At 46.8% G+C, this 16,759-nt stretch overlaps 1 protein-coding gene across 1 annotated transcript in view; it reads right to left on the reverse strand.

Moving 5' to 3' along the window:
• Positions 1–16,759, reverse strand: part of Dhx32 (DEAH-box helicase 32 (putative)) — a 52,412-nt gene that overhangs the window by 6,956 nt on the left and 28,697 nt on the right. The window contains exons 4-7 of the mRNA XM_038341891.1: positions 13,816–14,188; positions 8,125–8,370; positions 5,988–6,087; positions 5,737–5,895 (exon numbers count right to left, since the gene is read on the reverse strand). Coding sequence (XP_038197819.1) covers positions 5,737–5,895; positions 5,988–6,087; positions 8,125–8,370; positions 13,816–14,188 — 878 coding nt within the window. The remainder of the gene's footprint in view (positions 1–5,736; positions 5,896–5,987; positions 6,088–8,124; positions 8,371–13,815; positions 14,189–16,759) is intronic.

Consider the following 16,759-nt stretch of genomic DNA (forward strand, 5'->3'; position numbering starts at 1 on the left):
CAGCTCTGCTTTCTGTGGAGTGTCACGGCAAGCTCACAGGCTTCCCTTCCCGCGGTCACTCACACTTATCTGAGGGACTACAATCACATTTCCTCACTGTTCCAAGCATTCACTCTACCCAGAAGGAATCCCAAACTCCTGCATGTGCCTGGCTTCTCCTTCCACCAATCAGTGGGGCAGGTCTTGACTAGGCAGCTGGTGACTGTAAAAAGGATCAAGTCCCTCTGTGGGAGGGGCTGGATGAGCAGCAGTATGGGTTCTGTGAGGGAGTAGGCATGCTCTTGTCAGCAACTCCAAAAGGCCAAGGCCAGTAGTCTTACTGGGATTGAGGAGCCCGACTCAGGGCACCGTGGTGCCACCATCTTATCACTGTGACTCATTGTCTGTTTGCACACCCATGCAAACTGCCTTCTGCAGTCCAGGGCAGGCAGCCTTGGGATTTTGAGCTCAGTAAGGAGTGTCTCACACCTGCAATACCAAGCATTTGCCGAACCCCGGTCACTTATATAAGGGATAAAAATATATGAAGTAGCTGACCTTACCCTTGAAGCAGTTACTTTGATTGCCTTTAATCCCAGCACTCGGGAGGATCTCTGTGAGTTTGAGGCCAGCCTGGTCTACAAGAACTAGTTCCAAGAAAGGCTCCAAGGCTACAGAGAAACCCTGTCTTGAAAACAAAACAAAAAACAAAAAACCCACTATTTCCATTCTGTGCCTTTAACATCCCTCCCCCTATATATTTTCAACACCTTCCAAGGTGTTGCAATGGGTTTCGTCTTGGGAACTGTTCTTGACATAGTCCTCTTGGCACCTGCCCCCCTTCTCTGAAGATGGTGATAAACTCTGTGTGGCCTTTGCACAGACAGTAGTGTCTGTGCGGCACCTAGCAGTCAGTGGGGGGAAACACCTGCAGCACAAGCCTGATAGCCCGTACTCCACCCCAGAACCCACTCGGTGGAAAGAGAGAACTGGCGCAAGTTGTCCTCTGGCTGCCACAAATGAATGCATCCTAGCTGTGGCCTTCACAGGTACAGTGGTTGTACGGTTTCTTAGCTCTGGACTGTTCTGGAGGCAACATGCAGCAGGTATCCTGCCTGCAGAAAGGAGCCCTTCCCTAGTCAGAGCTCCACGTGCAGCCGGGGTGATCACCGAGCCAAGCTAGCAGGTGGCTTTCTCTCGCTCTCCCAGGCATAGACTGTGGCATGTTAAGACCAATCTGGGTTTCAAAGGAGACTCAGATTACAGTGCTTTGCAGACCTGCGGGCTTCCTCACTAACATCTCTGGGTGTGTGACTGTGATGTCAGAAGATCTGGGTTCACTGACTCGGGAACCGGAATGTCTAGTGAAAAATGTGTACCCAAGCCCTGGTGGGGCCAGAGCTGGATCCCTCTTCTGAGTCCAGCCCTGCCTTCACCTTGTGTTTTCTCCAGGCTCTCCCTTACCTTGCCCTATATGCCAAGCTAGAACTAAGTTGGATATGGTTATTATTCTCTTTTTTTTCTTTTGTTCCTTTTTTTTTTTTTTTTTTTTGAGACAGGGTTTCATGTAGCCCAGGCTGACCTCGAACATACAACTCTCTTGCCTCCATTTCCACTTCACAAATATTGGGATCACAGGTCTATACCACCATGCCTGGCTCTCAGTTTTTGGTTTTGTTTGTTTGTTTGTTTGTTTTTCAAAATCACAGAAATCCTGGTCATCCCCAAACCAGTTTTATCTGCTACTAGTAAAACAAGTTTTGATTATGACTACAGAGATGATATTTGGCAAATCCTTGCCTTGGCACCTTTGCCTTCCAGGGACAATAAGTCTCAGCCATCTGTTTCTGCTGAGGCACTCAGCTGGTCCCGAGCTTCCTGACCCAGGTCAACAGCGGCTGTGACACTTTCATGGAGGTCTATCCTCAGGCAGCCAAGAAGAGAAAAAAAATCCTTGATTTAGTTTTTCAAAAGAGAGGTCCATGCCGAGGGAACTCACTTAGCTGCCGGTAACCTAGTCATGCCAAGTCCATTTCCACACGGTTCACAGATCCTGAAAAGGGCAGAGTTTGCAGTGCTCAAACATTTCAATTCTAAGTTGAATTCAATGCACTGCCTACACGCATCTTCTATTTTTTTTTTCCAAAATGATGAGCCAGAGTTGATGCACAGCCACATTTCCCCAAGCACAGCAGAAGACAGTTGTGTGTGTATTACCAGGAGCCAAAAATAAATGGTGACTCTGACCCCTTTGTTCCCAGTTATCAGTTTGAAGCCTCGTGAAGTAAGCAGCACCCAGGAGCCACACAGAGAGCAGGGATCCCAGCAGAGAGAGGGAGAAAGAGAGAGAGAGAATGCGCGCAGGGATCCCATCACAAAGCAGTTCACAGTCCAGCCTAATTTTAGGTATCTCTGATGTCTGATTTCTTCAGAACCTTGAGCAAGCCTGGTTTTTCTTCTCCCCTCCTCTCTTGAGCCATCGAGCCGGACGGCCATGTTCACAGGTGAAATGCATGCTGTAGTTAGGGGTAGGGTCCTTGCCCATCCCTACCATCATGAAACAGGAAAGTCTGGTCTGAACTGTGGCTCAGTGGTACAGCACTCTCAGAGCATGCTCGGACTCTGGCTTCAATCTCTAGCAACATTAAAATGTAAAAACAATAAAAGGGTGAAAGAACTTCTGTGGAGGGCGCTTCGGGAAGGATTCCTGTAGCCGCCCCATCTTAAGTTCAGAGGCCATCGGGTAGAAAGAAGGAAGTGGCGACACTCTCACCCCTAGATGTCCTCCTTACGGCCAGGACAGAGTGAAGGAAAGCACTCGGACAAGCCTGGGTCACATAGCTCCCACTTTAAATATCCTACCTTGATGTCCGCTTGCTGACTTCTCTGTCTTGCAAAATGTGACCAAGGACACAGACATCACAGGCAGACTGCCATTTACTTCTTAGATAAGCATGACAAAAAATTTTAACTACTGGCCAAAAGTGTGTGTGTGTGGGGGGGGGAAGCTATTTTCACAAAGATACAAGCAAAAACTAAGAAGCTTTACTTTTTAAGTTAGAGCCCTTTATATGATGATCCAGACATTTGCCTGCTTTGTGGAAGCTACGTTTCAAGTCACAGAACAAAGCAGGTTACAGGAGCAGGACCCTGCTCTGACAGCCAGTGTCTCCCTGGCTATGGCACCAGGTCCCCATCACTTTCAGGAGCACGGTGGGAGGGGAAATGGGGAAGCCCCCTCACTGTGCTCGACTCATTTATAGGCACCTGCTGCCCATGCTCGGCAAGGAGCCTTGGACAAAGAGCACCTAGGAAAAGAGGAAACCCCAGGACTTTTCGGTAGGAAACAGCAGCAGACTGAGGCACTGGCCACTGTCAGGGCAGATGCCACCTGCCCGTTTCTGTGCGTTGCCTTGTGTCTAGTGACTTGGCTTCTCATCTATAAAGTAGAGCGAATAACAGTGTCCGGTCACCGGGCTATTGTCATAAGTGATTCAACACACCAGTAAACACATACAAGCGACTGAGCTTTCAGAGAACAGGTGAGGGTCTAAACAGATATGACATGCAGACAGCGGGTGCTGGCGGACCTTCCTCACCAGCTGGTGGTTGACATGGACAGCTTAGGTGGGTTTAGCCAAGTAGTGGTGGTGTTCGCCTTAATCCCAGAACTCTGGAGGCAGAAGCAGGTTAGTTTCTGAGCTTGAGGCCCACCTAGTCTACTGAATTGAGATCCATGACAGTTAGGGTTATACAGAGAAACACTGTCTTGAAAAACCACCAAGAAAGGTTAAGACATGTATAGCTAGCTGGGCAGTGGTGGCATAAGCCTTTAATCCCAGCGCATGGGAGGCAGCGACAGGCAGATCTCTGTGTTCGAGGACAGCCTGTTCTGCAGAGAGAACTCCAAAAGCTACAGAGAAACCCTGTCTTAAAACACCATAAAAAAAGAAAGAAAAAAGAAAAAAAGGTAAGTACAGCTGCCACCACCTCCCACACACTAGAGGGATTTAGCCTCTTCCTGCCACATGGAGGATAAGTCAACTCAGGGTACAGAGAAAACCACAAGCTGACTTTCTTTTGAGCATGTAATATCGCTCTGCTTTGGGCACAGTGGCTGTCACTCAGGTAGCAGCTGCTTGGCCCGTGCTTCACTGGCCTTTCCCTCAGCACTTCAGTAGTCTGGGGACAAGAAGAAAGTCAGGGCCAGCGGGCTCAATCGACCCCTGGAGGAAACTGCTCCGACTAGGATCAGTCTTGCTTCAGGAACCTTACCTCTCTTGGATGTTTGACCTAAATTGCAAAGGAGTGACATCTGAGTGCTACTGTAATTCACAAGGAGGACACCAGGCCCCTCCAGGAACGCATTGTTTACCTTCTGCTCATCTTGCCCCCCATCCCTCTCTATATCTGCTGCTCTTGCCAGTCCTTCTGACTCCACTGTCTGGAAGATAAGCTATTCTCTGGGCTGGGGAAAAGGCACAAGGCTCGTGGTGCACAGCTACAGTCTCAGGAACTGGTAGCAGGGGTAGAGGTAGAAGAATCCCAGCCACGTGCATACTGGCCAGCTAGTCAGGCCACTCAGTGAGCCTCAGGTTCAATGACAGACCCTGTCTCAAACATGAACTTAAAGAGTGACACAGGGGGGCGCTGGAGAGATGGCTCAGCGGTTAGGAGCATTGCCTGCTCTTCCAAAGGTCCTGAGTTCAATTCCCAGCAACCACATGGTGGCTCACAACCACCTGTAATGAGGTCTGGTGCCCTCTTCTGGCCTGCAGGCATACATGTAGACAGAATATTGTATGTATGCATGTATAAATAAATAAATAAATAAATAAATAAATAAAAAAAGAGTGACACAGGAAAATACCAGACGCTAATCTTTGGCCCTTGTGCTGGCTAGTCTTATGTCAATTTGGCACAAGCCAGAGTTATCTGAGAGGAGAGAACATGAATTAAGAAAATGCTTATATAAGATCGGCTTTTAGGTTGGCCTGTAAGACATTTTATTAATTAATGATTGATGTGGGGAGGTCTAGTCCATTGTGGTGCCATCCCTGGGTTGGTGGTCCTGAGTCTATAAGAAAGCATGCTGGCCAGGTAGCAGTTGTGTATGCCTTTAATTCCAGCACTCAGGAGGCAGAAGCAGGTGGATTTCTATGAGTTTGAGGCCAGCCTGGTCTATAGAGCTAGTTCCAGGGCAGCCAGGATTGCTACAGAGAGGCCTTGTCTCAAAAAAAAAAAAAAAAAAAAAAAAAAAAAAAAAAAAAAAAAAAAAAAAAAAAAAAAAAAAAAAAAAAAACCACGAACAAAAGAAAGAAAGGAAGGAAGGAAAGAAGGAAGCAAGCAAGCAGGCTGAGCAAGTCAGTAAGCAGCACCCATGGCCTCTGCATCAGCTTCTGCCTCCAGATTTCTGTGCTGGTTGAGTCCCTGTCCTGACTTCCTCCAATGATGAACAGCAATCTGGAAGCATAAGCCACATAAATAAAGCCTTTCCTCCCCAACCTGCTTTTGGTCATAGTGTCTCAGCACAGCAAAAGTAACCCTAACCAAGATAGCCCTTGCCACACCACACACCACACCACACCACACCACACCACACCACACATACCTTCTTTAGAGAGCTCCTGCCTGTGATGGTGAGAAGGTATCAGCAGTGACCACACCCCACGTGGCTTACACTGACGGGAACCACATGCTCTCGGGTTCCACAGAAGAAGTAGCAGGAATAAGAAGAAAACCTGAATGTAAAGTTACCTGGCCTACTCATGAAGTCACAGCGGCCCAAGCCCGCGATGTCTACTCTCTTCATGAAGAGCACCATGCTGGTCAGGTTGGCTTCCTGCATTTCTGCTGGCTTAAGCGGCCTCATGTCTTTGGAGGCAAATTCTTCAGTGTACAGACAGAAAAGTTTTCCTAAAAGAAGTCAAGGGAAATGGCTTCAGTGTTGCTGTGACATACATCTCGGAAGGACTTCACACTGCTTGCTCCTGTGCCTACCACACTACCTGAGGGAGAAGACCCAAGAAGCTGCTTGCGGGTCTCCGCTTGGCTTTGGCTGATGGGCTGCAGGACGAGGGAGTTGGCTCTGATTCGGGGGTTGTATACCTTTAATAGAAACACAGCATGTTAGCTCCTGGAAACGCAGGAGCGGCCACCCACCTCTTTCCAAGGTGCCTGCCCCGCAGTACGCCACCACAGAAATGCTGTCAGGCTCTTTCCTTTGGTGTCTGCCAATCACCTTGAGATGGGAACTGCGAGGGCCTTGACATATGGATCTATTAGCTGCCTGTGTCCACTGCATCTCTGGAACTATGGGACCTCAGTGTCACCTGCCACAGTACTGAACTGCTGATGTGTGGGCATACCCTCCCCACCAATGCCACACGAAAGAGGGTTTCCAATCAACAGGGCTGTAATGCCTTGATGTTTTGTTCAGACGGAGTGTTACCTCAGTGGGCTCACTTTTATGACACACCCTGGGATTTTCTGGGGAGTGTACCTACTACAAACGCCACACAGACGTAATAGCTACCCATGCGTGTGCTTTGAAAGGGCAAGTGACAGCCTGTGCTCTAGGAATGATGAAGACCGACTCTAATGAGTCAGGCGTGGCGGTGTGCAACTAGGATCCCAGAACCCGGAGGTTGAGAGGGAATCTTAAGTTCAAGGCCAGCTAGGCTATGTGGCTGGCAAGAGCCTCTGCTGGGACACCAAGGTGTCACAACAAACAAGGACATTCAGGAAGTGCAGTTTTCTCAAGGGACAAAATCTGGTAGTTTCCTCTCTGTCTCAAAAGTTAATAAACATACTTTGTATGAAGCTATTTCATTTATAATTTATTTATCTTTAAATTATTTTGTTTATTTGTTTGTTTGTTTTTTGAGACAGGGTTTCTCTGTGTAGCCCTGGCTTTTCTGGAACTCACTCTGTAGACCAGGCTTGTCTCAAACTCACAGAGACCTGCCAACCTCTGCATCCCAAGTTGCTGGGATAAAAGGCATGCACCATCACCTCCCAGTTTGTTTTTTTAAGATTTATTTGTTCTGTGTACAGCATTCTGTATGCTTGCAGGCCAGAAGATGGCACCAGACCTCATTTTGGATGGTTGTGAGCCATCATGTGGTTGCTGGGAATTGAACTCAGGACTTTTGGAAGAGTAGGCAGTGCTCTTAACCTCTGAGCCATCTCTCCAGCCCCCACCTCCCAGTTTTAATAATTTATTTTCTTTCTTTTGCTCCTTCTTTCTTCCTTGAGACAGGGTTTCTCTGTGTAACAGCCTGGCTGCCCTGGACTCACAGAGCTCTGCCTGCCCTTGCCTCCCAAGTGCTGGAACTAAAGGTGTATGCCATTACCATCATGACTGGCAATCATTTATTTTCTTTTTCCTTTTTTAAAAATATTTATTTATTATGTATACAATATTCTTTCTGCATGTATGCCTGAAGGTCAGAAGAGGGCACCAGACCTCATTACAGATGGTTGTGAGCCACCATGTGGTTGCTGGGAATTGAACTCAGGACCTTTGGAAGAGCAGGCAATTCTCTTAATCACTGAGCCATCTCTCCAGCCCCAAATAATTTATTTTCTAAAATATTTAGATTTAAAAAATTTTGTCCAATTAGTCAGTATTTGCAAAAGTTAGTCAATTCACTTGAAGCTAATTTCCCTGAAGTAATATGCTAATTATGCTGATAAACAGGTAATCACACATGGTGCACCAGAGAAGCTTCAGGAGCCAAACAATGTACTATGCCAGGAGATTACCTAAAGACACAAGGGGCTGGGCACTGGGCTAGCATGTGGGAGGCCCTGGGTTTAATCCCCAGTTCAAAGGAAGAAGGAAAGGAAGGGTGGGAGAAAAGAGATGAGCAGGCAGGTAGACGGGAACCAAGACCTTTATGCTAACATTTGGCCTTTCCTCAAACCTCTGTACTGCAATTGATTTCTTCAAGAATACCAATATGCTAATGAGACACAGCCAGGACTTTAACTGGTGGCTGCAACCACTCTGTGCACGTCTGACCAAATAAAGAAAACCTTGGGTCACCGTGCACCCTCATTTTCTGGCCACTGGTGTGTAGCGGGAACCCAAGTGGGTGCTGGTGATGGCTGGCCAACCCTAGTCCCTAGCATGGCAGTCACCTGTCTTCTCTCCACACCGACGTCGATAACAAATTTGACCGTGTGGCTCCAGATCAGAGATTCCCCACAGCTGGTGGTCAGCACCACCCTTCTCTGGTCTACTTGGCATCTTTTCTCAGTTTCATCCACCGGCCTGAACAGGTTGCATTTCTCCTTGGGATACAAAGGAATGACCACCAGCTCGCCCAGGTCTGGGTTTAAGTTGGAACCTTCCTGACACACAATTTCATAGGTTTTTTCAATATCCTATAGTGAAAAAAAAAATAAACATCCATGAGGATAAAGAACAATACTTCAGTACAGAAATATCACAGAATTCAGTGATGTTTTAGGTAATAATGCACACAGGAAAAGAAACATTTATGCTGTTGCCTTAAATGAAGAAAGGGGATATAATCTTTCTTTGGGCAAGTTAAATGTGATTTGTACACAATTTCATTGCTTTTAGTTCAGAATGGCTTCCTCTCAGGAAATGTCCTACCTGCCTCTAGGCCTTCGTTCTATATTTTTCCAGCTTGATGCCATTTCTCAGATACACTACCGTGAGCGGAAAAATCAAACTCCCCTTCACATTAGTGGGGGTGTCTCACTGTTCCTTGAGCCAGTGGAGCTAAACATTGCTTAACGTCATCTGGATTTCCTATAAAGGAAAGTGTACCAGCCAGGTGTGCTGGCTCGTGCCTGTATTCCCAAGGCTCAGTGGGCTGAGGCAGGAGGACTGCTGTGTGGGCTATAGTGTGAAACTTCACCTCAAAAAAACTAAAATAAAACATAAAGGTTTATACAAATCCTCACCTGGGCCACCTTAGAAATCATTTGGCCTACGTGTACTTCAAAGTGGTGGCAGGAAAGCCATAAGACGTGCAGGAAGCAGTCCTTGCATTTATAGGCATTTAGAACAGTCTGCTCAAATACACATCAAACACACTGGGGAGGAATAGAAACCACCTGCCATGAAATTACTGACAAGCAAACAGCAGTGCCTGAAGGTAAAGTGTTTTAGTTTGGATATTTCTCAAATCCCAACTAGTTTTTGAAAACAGATGTAACTTAAGTCTGAGTCCTTTTATAGTTTCAGAATTTCTGTCTTCTCTCTCTCTCTCTCTCTCTCTCTCTCTCTCTCTCTCTCTCTCTCTCTCTCTCTCTCTCTCTCTCTCTCTCTCTCTCTCTGTGTGTGTGTGTGTGTGTGTGTGTATGTTGTTTTGTTTTTAAGACAGGGTTGTGCTGTCCTGGAACTCACTCTGTACACCAGGCTGGCCTTGAACTCAGAGATCCTCTTGCCTCTGCCTCTGCCTCTCTGGTGCTGGGATTAAAGGCATTCACCACCATGCTGGCCAAATGTCTGTCTTTGAAAGTGTAAAGCAAGCCACCATATGGGAAGCTCACCTAGCTGACCAGAGTCAAAGAGTTCAAAGCCAGTTTCCTGTGACTTCGGCAGTTTTTAAGGCTCTGTTCCCTTCTCCCTGTCTCTAGCCCATGATGCTCTCCTTTCTACATCATTTGTAGAGTGGCTCTCGTCACCTCAAGGGCTTTGGAGTATAGATCTGCCTTAAAGAGGGATAAGAGGCCTCTGGGAGCTGGGGTGAGCTGCTCCCAGGAGGCCTGTTCTCGCTGCCCTCTCCAGCAATACACCACTTACTTGGACAAAATCTTTTTGTTTTTAAACAAACTAGACAAACCACACAACTCTTTACATCCTAAATAAGGAAGAATTTGTTAATTTGAATAATAAGAGCAAACTATTTCTTGTTGATGCTTGAGAGATGGGGGCAGGACGATTGAGAAGTTGTTGGCTTCCTGTCTAAAAGAAGAAATGAACAATCCAGGTCGCTCACTTCATTTTACCACACACATTTTCTTAGACAACCTCAGTGGGGACGCCCACATCCCCCCAGCTTCAGGCAGACGTCACTAACTCTCAACAGAGAATACAGAAAAGGAGATTCAGCTCTGGAAGCTCACTTAAGAGCAATTTTTTACCATCTGGTAACTAAGTTGATTTTTTTTTGTTGTTGTTTTTTGTTTTTCGAGACAGGGTTTCCCTGTAGTTTCTAGAGCCTGTCCTGGATCTAGCTCTTGTAGACCAGGCTGGCCTCGAACTCAGAGATCAGCCTGCCTCTGCCTCCCGAGTGCTGGGATTAAAGGCGTGCGCCACCACCGCCCGGCTACTAAGTTGATTTTTGTTTTGTTTTTGAGACAGGGTCTCATCATGTAACTCTAGCTGACCTGGAGCTCTCAGAAATCATCTGCCTGCTTCTGGTTGGTAAAATTTTCTTATGTTGAATTTTGGACACACATCTGAGAGTGTGCACACAGATAGAGGCACACACACCATTGCTAAAGGAGAAATGAAGGAAATAGCAGGAAAAGGCAGAGGTGATAGAAATGGATTCTATGTACAGTTCCCACCCGAGCACAGCTGACATACTACATATAAGGCCATAATCTTCAAAAATTACAAAATGCAATGCTGGAATATGCATCTGGTGCTTCAAGCATTCATCACAGACCTGGCTATCCTGGAGCTCACTACGTGACCAGCACGGAGACGCTGTCCCTGCCTCTCTAGTGCTGGGGATTAAAGGTGTGCCCCACCATGCTCAGTTTATTCTCTTGGTAGAGTTTGCAGAACTTTGCTGTGGCTGTTTGCAACACTGTGGAGTCCACGCCACCCACTGAAAGAGAGTATTAAACATCTACCTAGGCTTTGAGACTTAAGAAGTCTGAAGCCATGTAGACCATTTCCCAGGAAACTCCAACCCTTGCGCGCCTGCCTGCTGGTCTTTACAGTGACCACACACTATGAACTCAATGGCCGGAAGCAGCCAGGGGTCTCAGTCTGGCAGGTACTGAGTCACAGGGAAGCCTGAGTATTATGAGGATCAGTTCACAGCAGGTGTGGGGCTGAGTCAGCAGCTGGAGCATAAGTGACAAACCTAGCAAGAGCACACAGCTGACTCCTAAAACCAAACAGTCAGTGGACACGCCTGCAGTTTGAATTCAATTTCTTAGGACATGGCTCTCGGTCACCTATGTTTGTTTTATATGGTACTGAAGGACCACAGTTGTTTTTTTGTTTTTAAGATTTGCTTATTTATTTAGTATACAGTGTTCTGCCTGTGTGCATGCCCGCAGGCCAGAAGAGGTCAGATCTCATTACAGATGGTTGTGAGCCACCCACCATATGGTTGCTGAGAATTGAACTCAGGACCTTTGGAAGAGCAGACAGTGCTCTTAACCACCAAGCCATCACTTCAGCCCCCACAGCAGGTTTTAAGCAACAGCTCGGAACAAGGATTTTTAAGACAAGAGCACTGAAGAGGAAGGCCCAGCAGCAATTCTGGGTACAGCTAGGAAGGCAGTAGAAGGGAAGGAGATGTGGAACTGGAGACAAAGCTGGCTTCCTGGCCAGTCTGCAGGAGCCAGCAGGAGTCGGGGCAGCAAGGACAGAGCAGCTGCCCGGCCAGGCCGCTGCAGCAGCACATCCCCCTCTGGGCCCAGGAGGGTGAAAGCTCCCTGTGGTTTTCATGGCCATCCCTTCCATGGCAGAAGGCGTCGCGTCATGTCTGCATGGCTAGTGCTTCTCAACAGGAAGGACACTTTCTAAGTGCCATGGACTGCTACAGCTCACCAGTTTAAAGGTCAACAAGTCACTGACAGACAGGTTCCACTACATTTTTTAAGAGTCAAATATTCTAAGACAACCTCTACCCCAAATCCATTTTGATCTTAAGTTTCCAAAGCGCTCATTTGGGGTGTTTTCTCTCTCTCTCTCTCTCTCTCTCTCTCTCTCTCTCTCTCTCTCTCTCTCTCTCTCTCTCTCTCTCTCTCCTCCCTCTCTCCCTCCCTCTTTCCTTTTTTAAATTAACTAGTTGTTATACATACATACATACACACACACATTGTCAAAAAAGAGAATGAATATATATATGCATATATATTCGTGTCTTTTTTGAGACACAGTTTCAAGCCAAGGCTGGCTTCCACCTTCTTATTCTCTGATCTCATGCTTCGGCCTGGAGAGCCTGCACTTGGCTCTGTTTTGAAATTTCTGAGTTTTTTTTTTTTTTTTTCATTTTTTGAAATAGAGTCTTGTAGACCAGACTGGTCTTGAACTCACAGAGCTCCAAATGCCTCTCCCATCACCGCCCAGTGAAATTTCTGATTTTAACCTCAAAGATGACTGCTTATCCTGTTGGTCTCCATCTGGCAGTTTCAATTCTCCAGTGTTTTAGATTCCTGACTTTACTGTTGTTCCCTTCCTCAGGCTCTCTCTGCCCTTAATTATTTTATTACTTTGCCAAGGGCAAAGTAAGAAAACATTCTTAAACATTCTAAATCATATAATTGGGGCATGAGGATAGAATAAATCATTGTCATAGAGGATTAGTATTCAAGAGGATATGTGTCATAGACACAAATATCTGATAAATGTCCTTATGCAGATGAGACTCCAATTACTCTAAGGAAACAGATAAAGTTTAAGTCTCAAGAACGGCCCCAGGCTCCTTTAGTTCTGAGCCTGAGTTGTGGTCATACCTCCAAGTTACCCAGGGAAGATCCACACCAAAGCAGGGGCTCACCCCTTGGTAGCTCAACCTGTATCAAACACTTTCTGGTCCCCGTTAATCACTAGAAACACTGCATGCCTGCCCCATACTGTGAGGATGGGAATACTGGAGCGGCTGGGGTAGAACAGGATGCTAGGCTTTGAGAAGAATCGTCTACTTCAGGTGATGCTGAGGATGAAGCCCTACTGTGTCCACTCTGTCTCCATGGGAGAAGACCAGAGTGGAGCATCTATACGCTGAGAAGCTTCCATCAAGCTGGGTCCCAGTGGAGGGAGCTGGCTAGGAGGATCATTTCTCAGAACTCCTCAAGACGCCACTGCTGTGGAATAATCTTTTTGGACACTGTGAAGATGTGTCAGTTGGACTGGTTTAATAAAAAGCTGAACGGCCAATAGCTAGGCGGGATTTTTGAGGCAGCAAGAATGCTGGGAAGAGGGTGGAGTGGTCAGTCAGACATAGAGGAAGGAGGACATGTAGGAGCTGAGGTAACAGCCATGAGCCACATGGCAGCATTAAGATGAACAGAAATGGCTTAAATTAAGTTATAAGGGCTGGTTAGCTCTAGTAGAAAGCTAAGCTATTGGCCAAGCTTTTAAAATTAATAATAAGTCTTTGTGTGGTTGTTTGGGAGCCGGCTGGCAGGACAGAGAAAGATTGTTTACATGCCAACTCTCTTCTCAGAACTGAGTGAGAGATATGGCAATGCTTTCAGCATAGATTTTTTGTTTTGTTTTGGTTTTTTTGTTTGTTTTGGTTTTGGTTTTTTTTTTTTTTTAGTTTTGTTTGGTTTGGTTTGGTTTTGGTTTTTCGAGACAGGGTCTCTCTGTGTAGCTTTGGAGCCTGGAACTCACTCTGTGTAGACCAGGCTGGTCTCGAACTCACAGAGATGCGCCTGCCTCTGCCTCCTGAGTGCTGGGATTAAAGGCGTGCACCACCACTGCCCGGCTTCAGCATAGGTTTTGTTTACCTTGTCTGTGCTGCAGTTTGTGTGTAGAATGAGATGTGGAGGGAATGCTTACACAGTGAAATACAACGGAAGCAAGGAGTTGGAGATTAAAAGCTTCCCAAAGGAAATACCGTACAACAGCACTCGGCTGGGTCGGAACACCGCTTAACTTACTTGTTCACAGGCCAGGAAAACTACGACATCGCCCTTCTCGCCTGAGCGGTGGATTTCAAAGATAAGGCGCAAAATTGACTCGAAGGAATCTTTCTCAGCCCCGCTGAGGTACACAACCTCCACGGGGTGCTTACTTTTCACTTCTACTAGAGGCACGTTTCCGTAGTAGGAACTGAGTTTGCTGAGGAGGAGAGGCGAGCAGTTAATTATGAGCTTCAGTTCGGGTCTTGCAAGCAACACATTCTTAAGAAGTCCAAGCAGCACATCGGTCGCCATGCTTCTCTCCTGGATGTCGTCCAAGATGATGACCCCGTAGCTACCCAGGAAAGGGTTAGACATCATTTCTCTCTGCAGCATATCGTCAGTACAGTACCTACAAGGAAGACATGTCGGAGAATTCTCATGAAGACCATGTGAGGGACTCCCTAAAACACACACCCCTGCCCTGTCCCACCCCGCCCCGCTTTGTGGCACTGGTGTAGGTGGGTTTACCGTCCGCCTTTCTGTTCATGCAGACTCAGCCTGAGTGTCACCAGACAAGCAGTAACAAACTGTGGATGTGCCTAATGAGAAATGACCTAGCCTAAGACTGGGGTTTTCCTGAGTACAGTATTATTGTATTCTATGCAAGATGCAGACAAATGCATCAAAATCTAGCTTCCCAGCCACCTTGGGCAGAGGTGAGTTAGGACACAATAATGTAAGCTACATTTGCCCGTTTTCAAGCAGACTGTGTTTATGTATGCGCCTTTCAGGTCACAAATACAATCTTGTTCCTTTTCAGCAAAACTCAGCTGAGCAACCACCTAGCCGGCATTCAGTTTCCTCAAAGCTATGTTTCCCATAAAAGGAGGAGGTATATGAGCTATGTAACTAGACCCAGGCTTGATTATAAAGGGAGAAGACGGCGACCTATTTAAAACTCTGCTAGACTCAGCATGACTCAAAACTTAGGACTCACAAAGCTTCGGCCTTTCCCCTACAACTCAAAGCTCTCTCTCTGTCTCTCTCTCTCTCTGTCTCTCTCTCTCTCTGTCTCTCTCTCTCTCTGTCTCTCTCTCTCTCTCTCTCTCTGTGTGTGTGTGTGTGTGTGTGTGTGTGTGTGTGTGTACCAGCTGGCCTGGAGCTCACTATCCTGGCCTCAGATCCACCTGCCGCTGCTCTTGAGTTCTGGGATTAAAGGTGTGCACCACCAAGCTTGGCAAGACTCATTTCTTGTTTTCACATTAATGATTCCATGTGAACAATGCTTTAAAAATATTGTCATAATAACTACACAGATATGCTATCAGTGTTCTAGGTAATGTAACAGCCTGCACCTTAAATTCCCAAGACTAACATATTAAGAATAACATTAAGAAGTTGTATTCATATTTGTACCTAATGGAATGTTTTATACCAAGTTTGTCCCTGATGAAAATTAGAAGCTTTTCAGTTCTGAAAACTGCACAGGTTTAAGATCCACAGCTGCTGCACAGGAGACCCACACACAGGAGACCCGAGACCCACTGCACAGGAGACCAGCTGCACAGAAGACCCACACACAGGAGACCCGCTCCACGGGAGACCAGCTTCACAGGAGACCCGAGACCTGTTCCACAGGAGACCCAAGACCCACTCCACAGGAGACCCATTCCATAGGAGACCAGCTTCACAGGAGACCCGAGACCTGCTGCACAGGAGACCTGCTGCACAGGAGACCTGCTGCACAGGAGACCCGCTACACAGGAGACTCGTTACACAGGAGACCCACTACACAGGAGACCCGAGACCCGCTGCACAGGACACCTGCTGCACAAGAGACTCAGGAGACCCAGTACACAGGAGACTTTTGCTCACAGCAAAGAAAGCAATTTCAGGTATGTGGTATTCAGGTGTCTACTGTCTGGAAAGTCCAGAAGAAAGCTTAAAGAACTAATTTTTTATAGTATTAAAAAAAGAACAGGAAGGAAGTGATCTTTACCAGGTATCTATGATATGACCAGTGGGGTTACAAAGAAAACAAGATAAGACTGAATCTAGATCACTAGCTTCTCTAATTAATAAGTAACTTTAAAGCTCCCGACTGAAGGGCTGGCCCAGTAGCCTGGAGGTAGAGCACTTGCCCACCATCTGCAAGGCCCTGGCTCAACATCATTAAGAAACGTCTGTGTGGTGGCGCACGCCTTTAATCCCAGCACTCGGGAGGCAGAGGCAGGTGGATCTCTGTGAGTTCAAGGACAGCCAGATCTACAAGAGCTAGTTCCAGGACAGCTAGGACTGTTACACAGAGAAACCCTATCTCGAAAATCCAAATTAAAAAAAAAAAAAATTCTGGTTTTGATCGCCATTCAATCTGAGGGCACTCAGAATCATAGCTAGCATACCTTGCTAGGAAAATGAATGAACTGGTTCTGGTAATGATTCTTAAGATATAACTACAAATTTGATTATAATCATAAAATAGCCACCACCTACACTATGCTCCAGTCCTATCTATTCGGCCATTTACAACACCCCCTGAACAGCCATCGGTGTTATGGATTAGGAGACAGAATACAGACAGCTCTGGGAGGGAACTTACACAGAGTCCCCTACAGAAAGCAGGAGACACCGGCTGTAAAGCCATGCAGCCTCCTTGGGCCGCCCTGAGGCTCAGCCCCCGCTGGTTTAGGAGGAGCATCATGGAAGGGAAGCCCTGTGTCGTGTCCTGCTAACAAGGCCTTACAGTGAGGATGCAGTAAGGAAAGGACAGGCGGCCCAGTGGCGGCAGAGCAGAGCCTGCAGTAGCCAGAACATTCCATCCACATGAGCCATGGCTTACCCAACCCCAGGGCTCCCACTCAGAAAGTAAACACGTGAACACAGAAACTCACTCCTTCCTCTACCGTACAGAATCCAGTGGTTAAAACAATCCCATGGGAACCAAGCCCAAACATAGCAGATATCTAAAGGGATTCTCTGC

Source organism: Arvicola amphibius, chromosome 1 (assembly GCF_903992535.2).
Source record: "Arvicola amphibius chromosome 1, mArvAmp1.2, whole genome shotgun sequence".
Taxonomy (NCBI): domain Eukaryota; kingdom Metazoa; phylum Chordata; class Mammalia; order Rodentia; family Cricetidae; genus Arvicola; species Arvicola amphibius.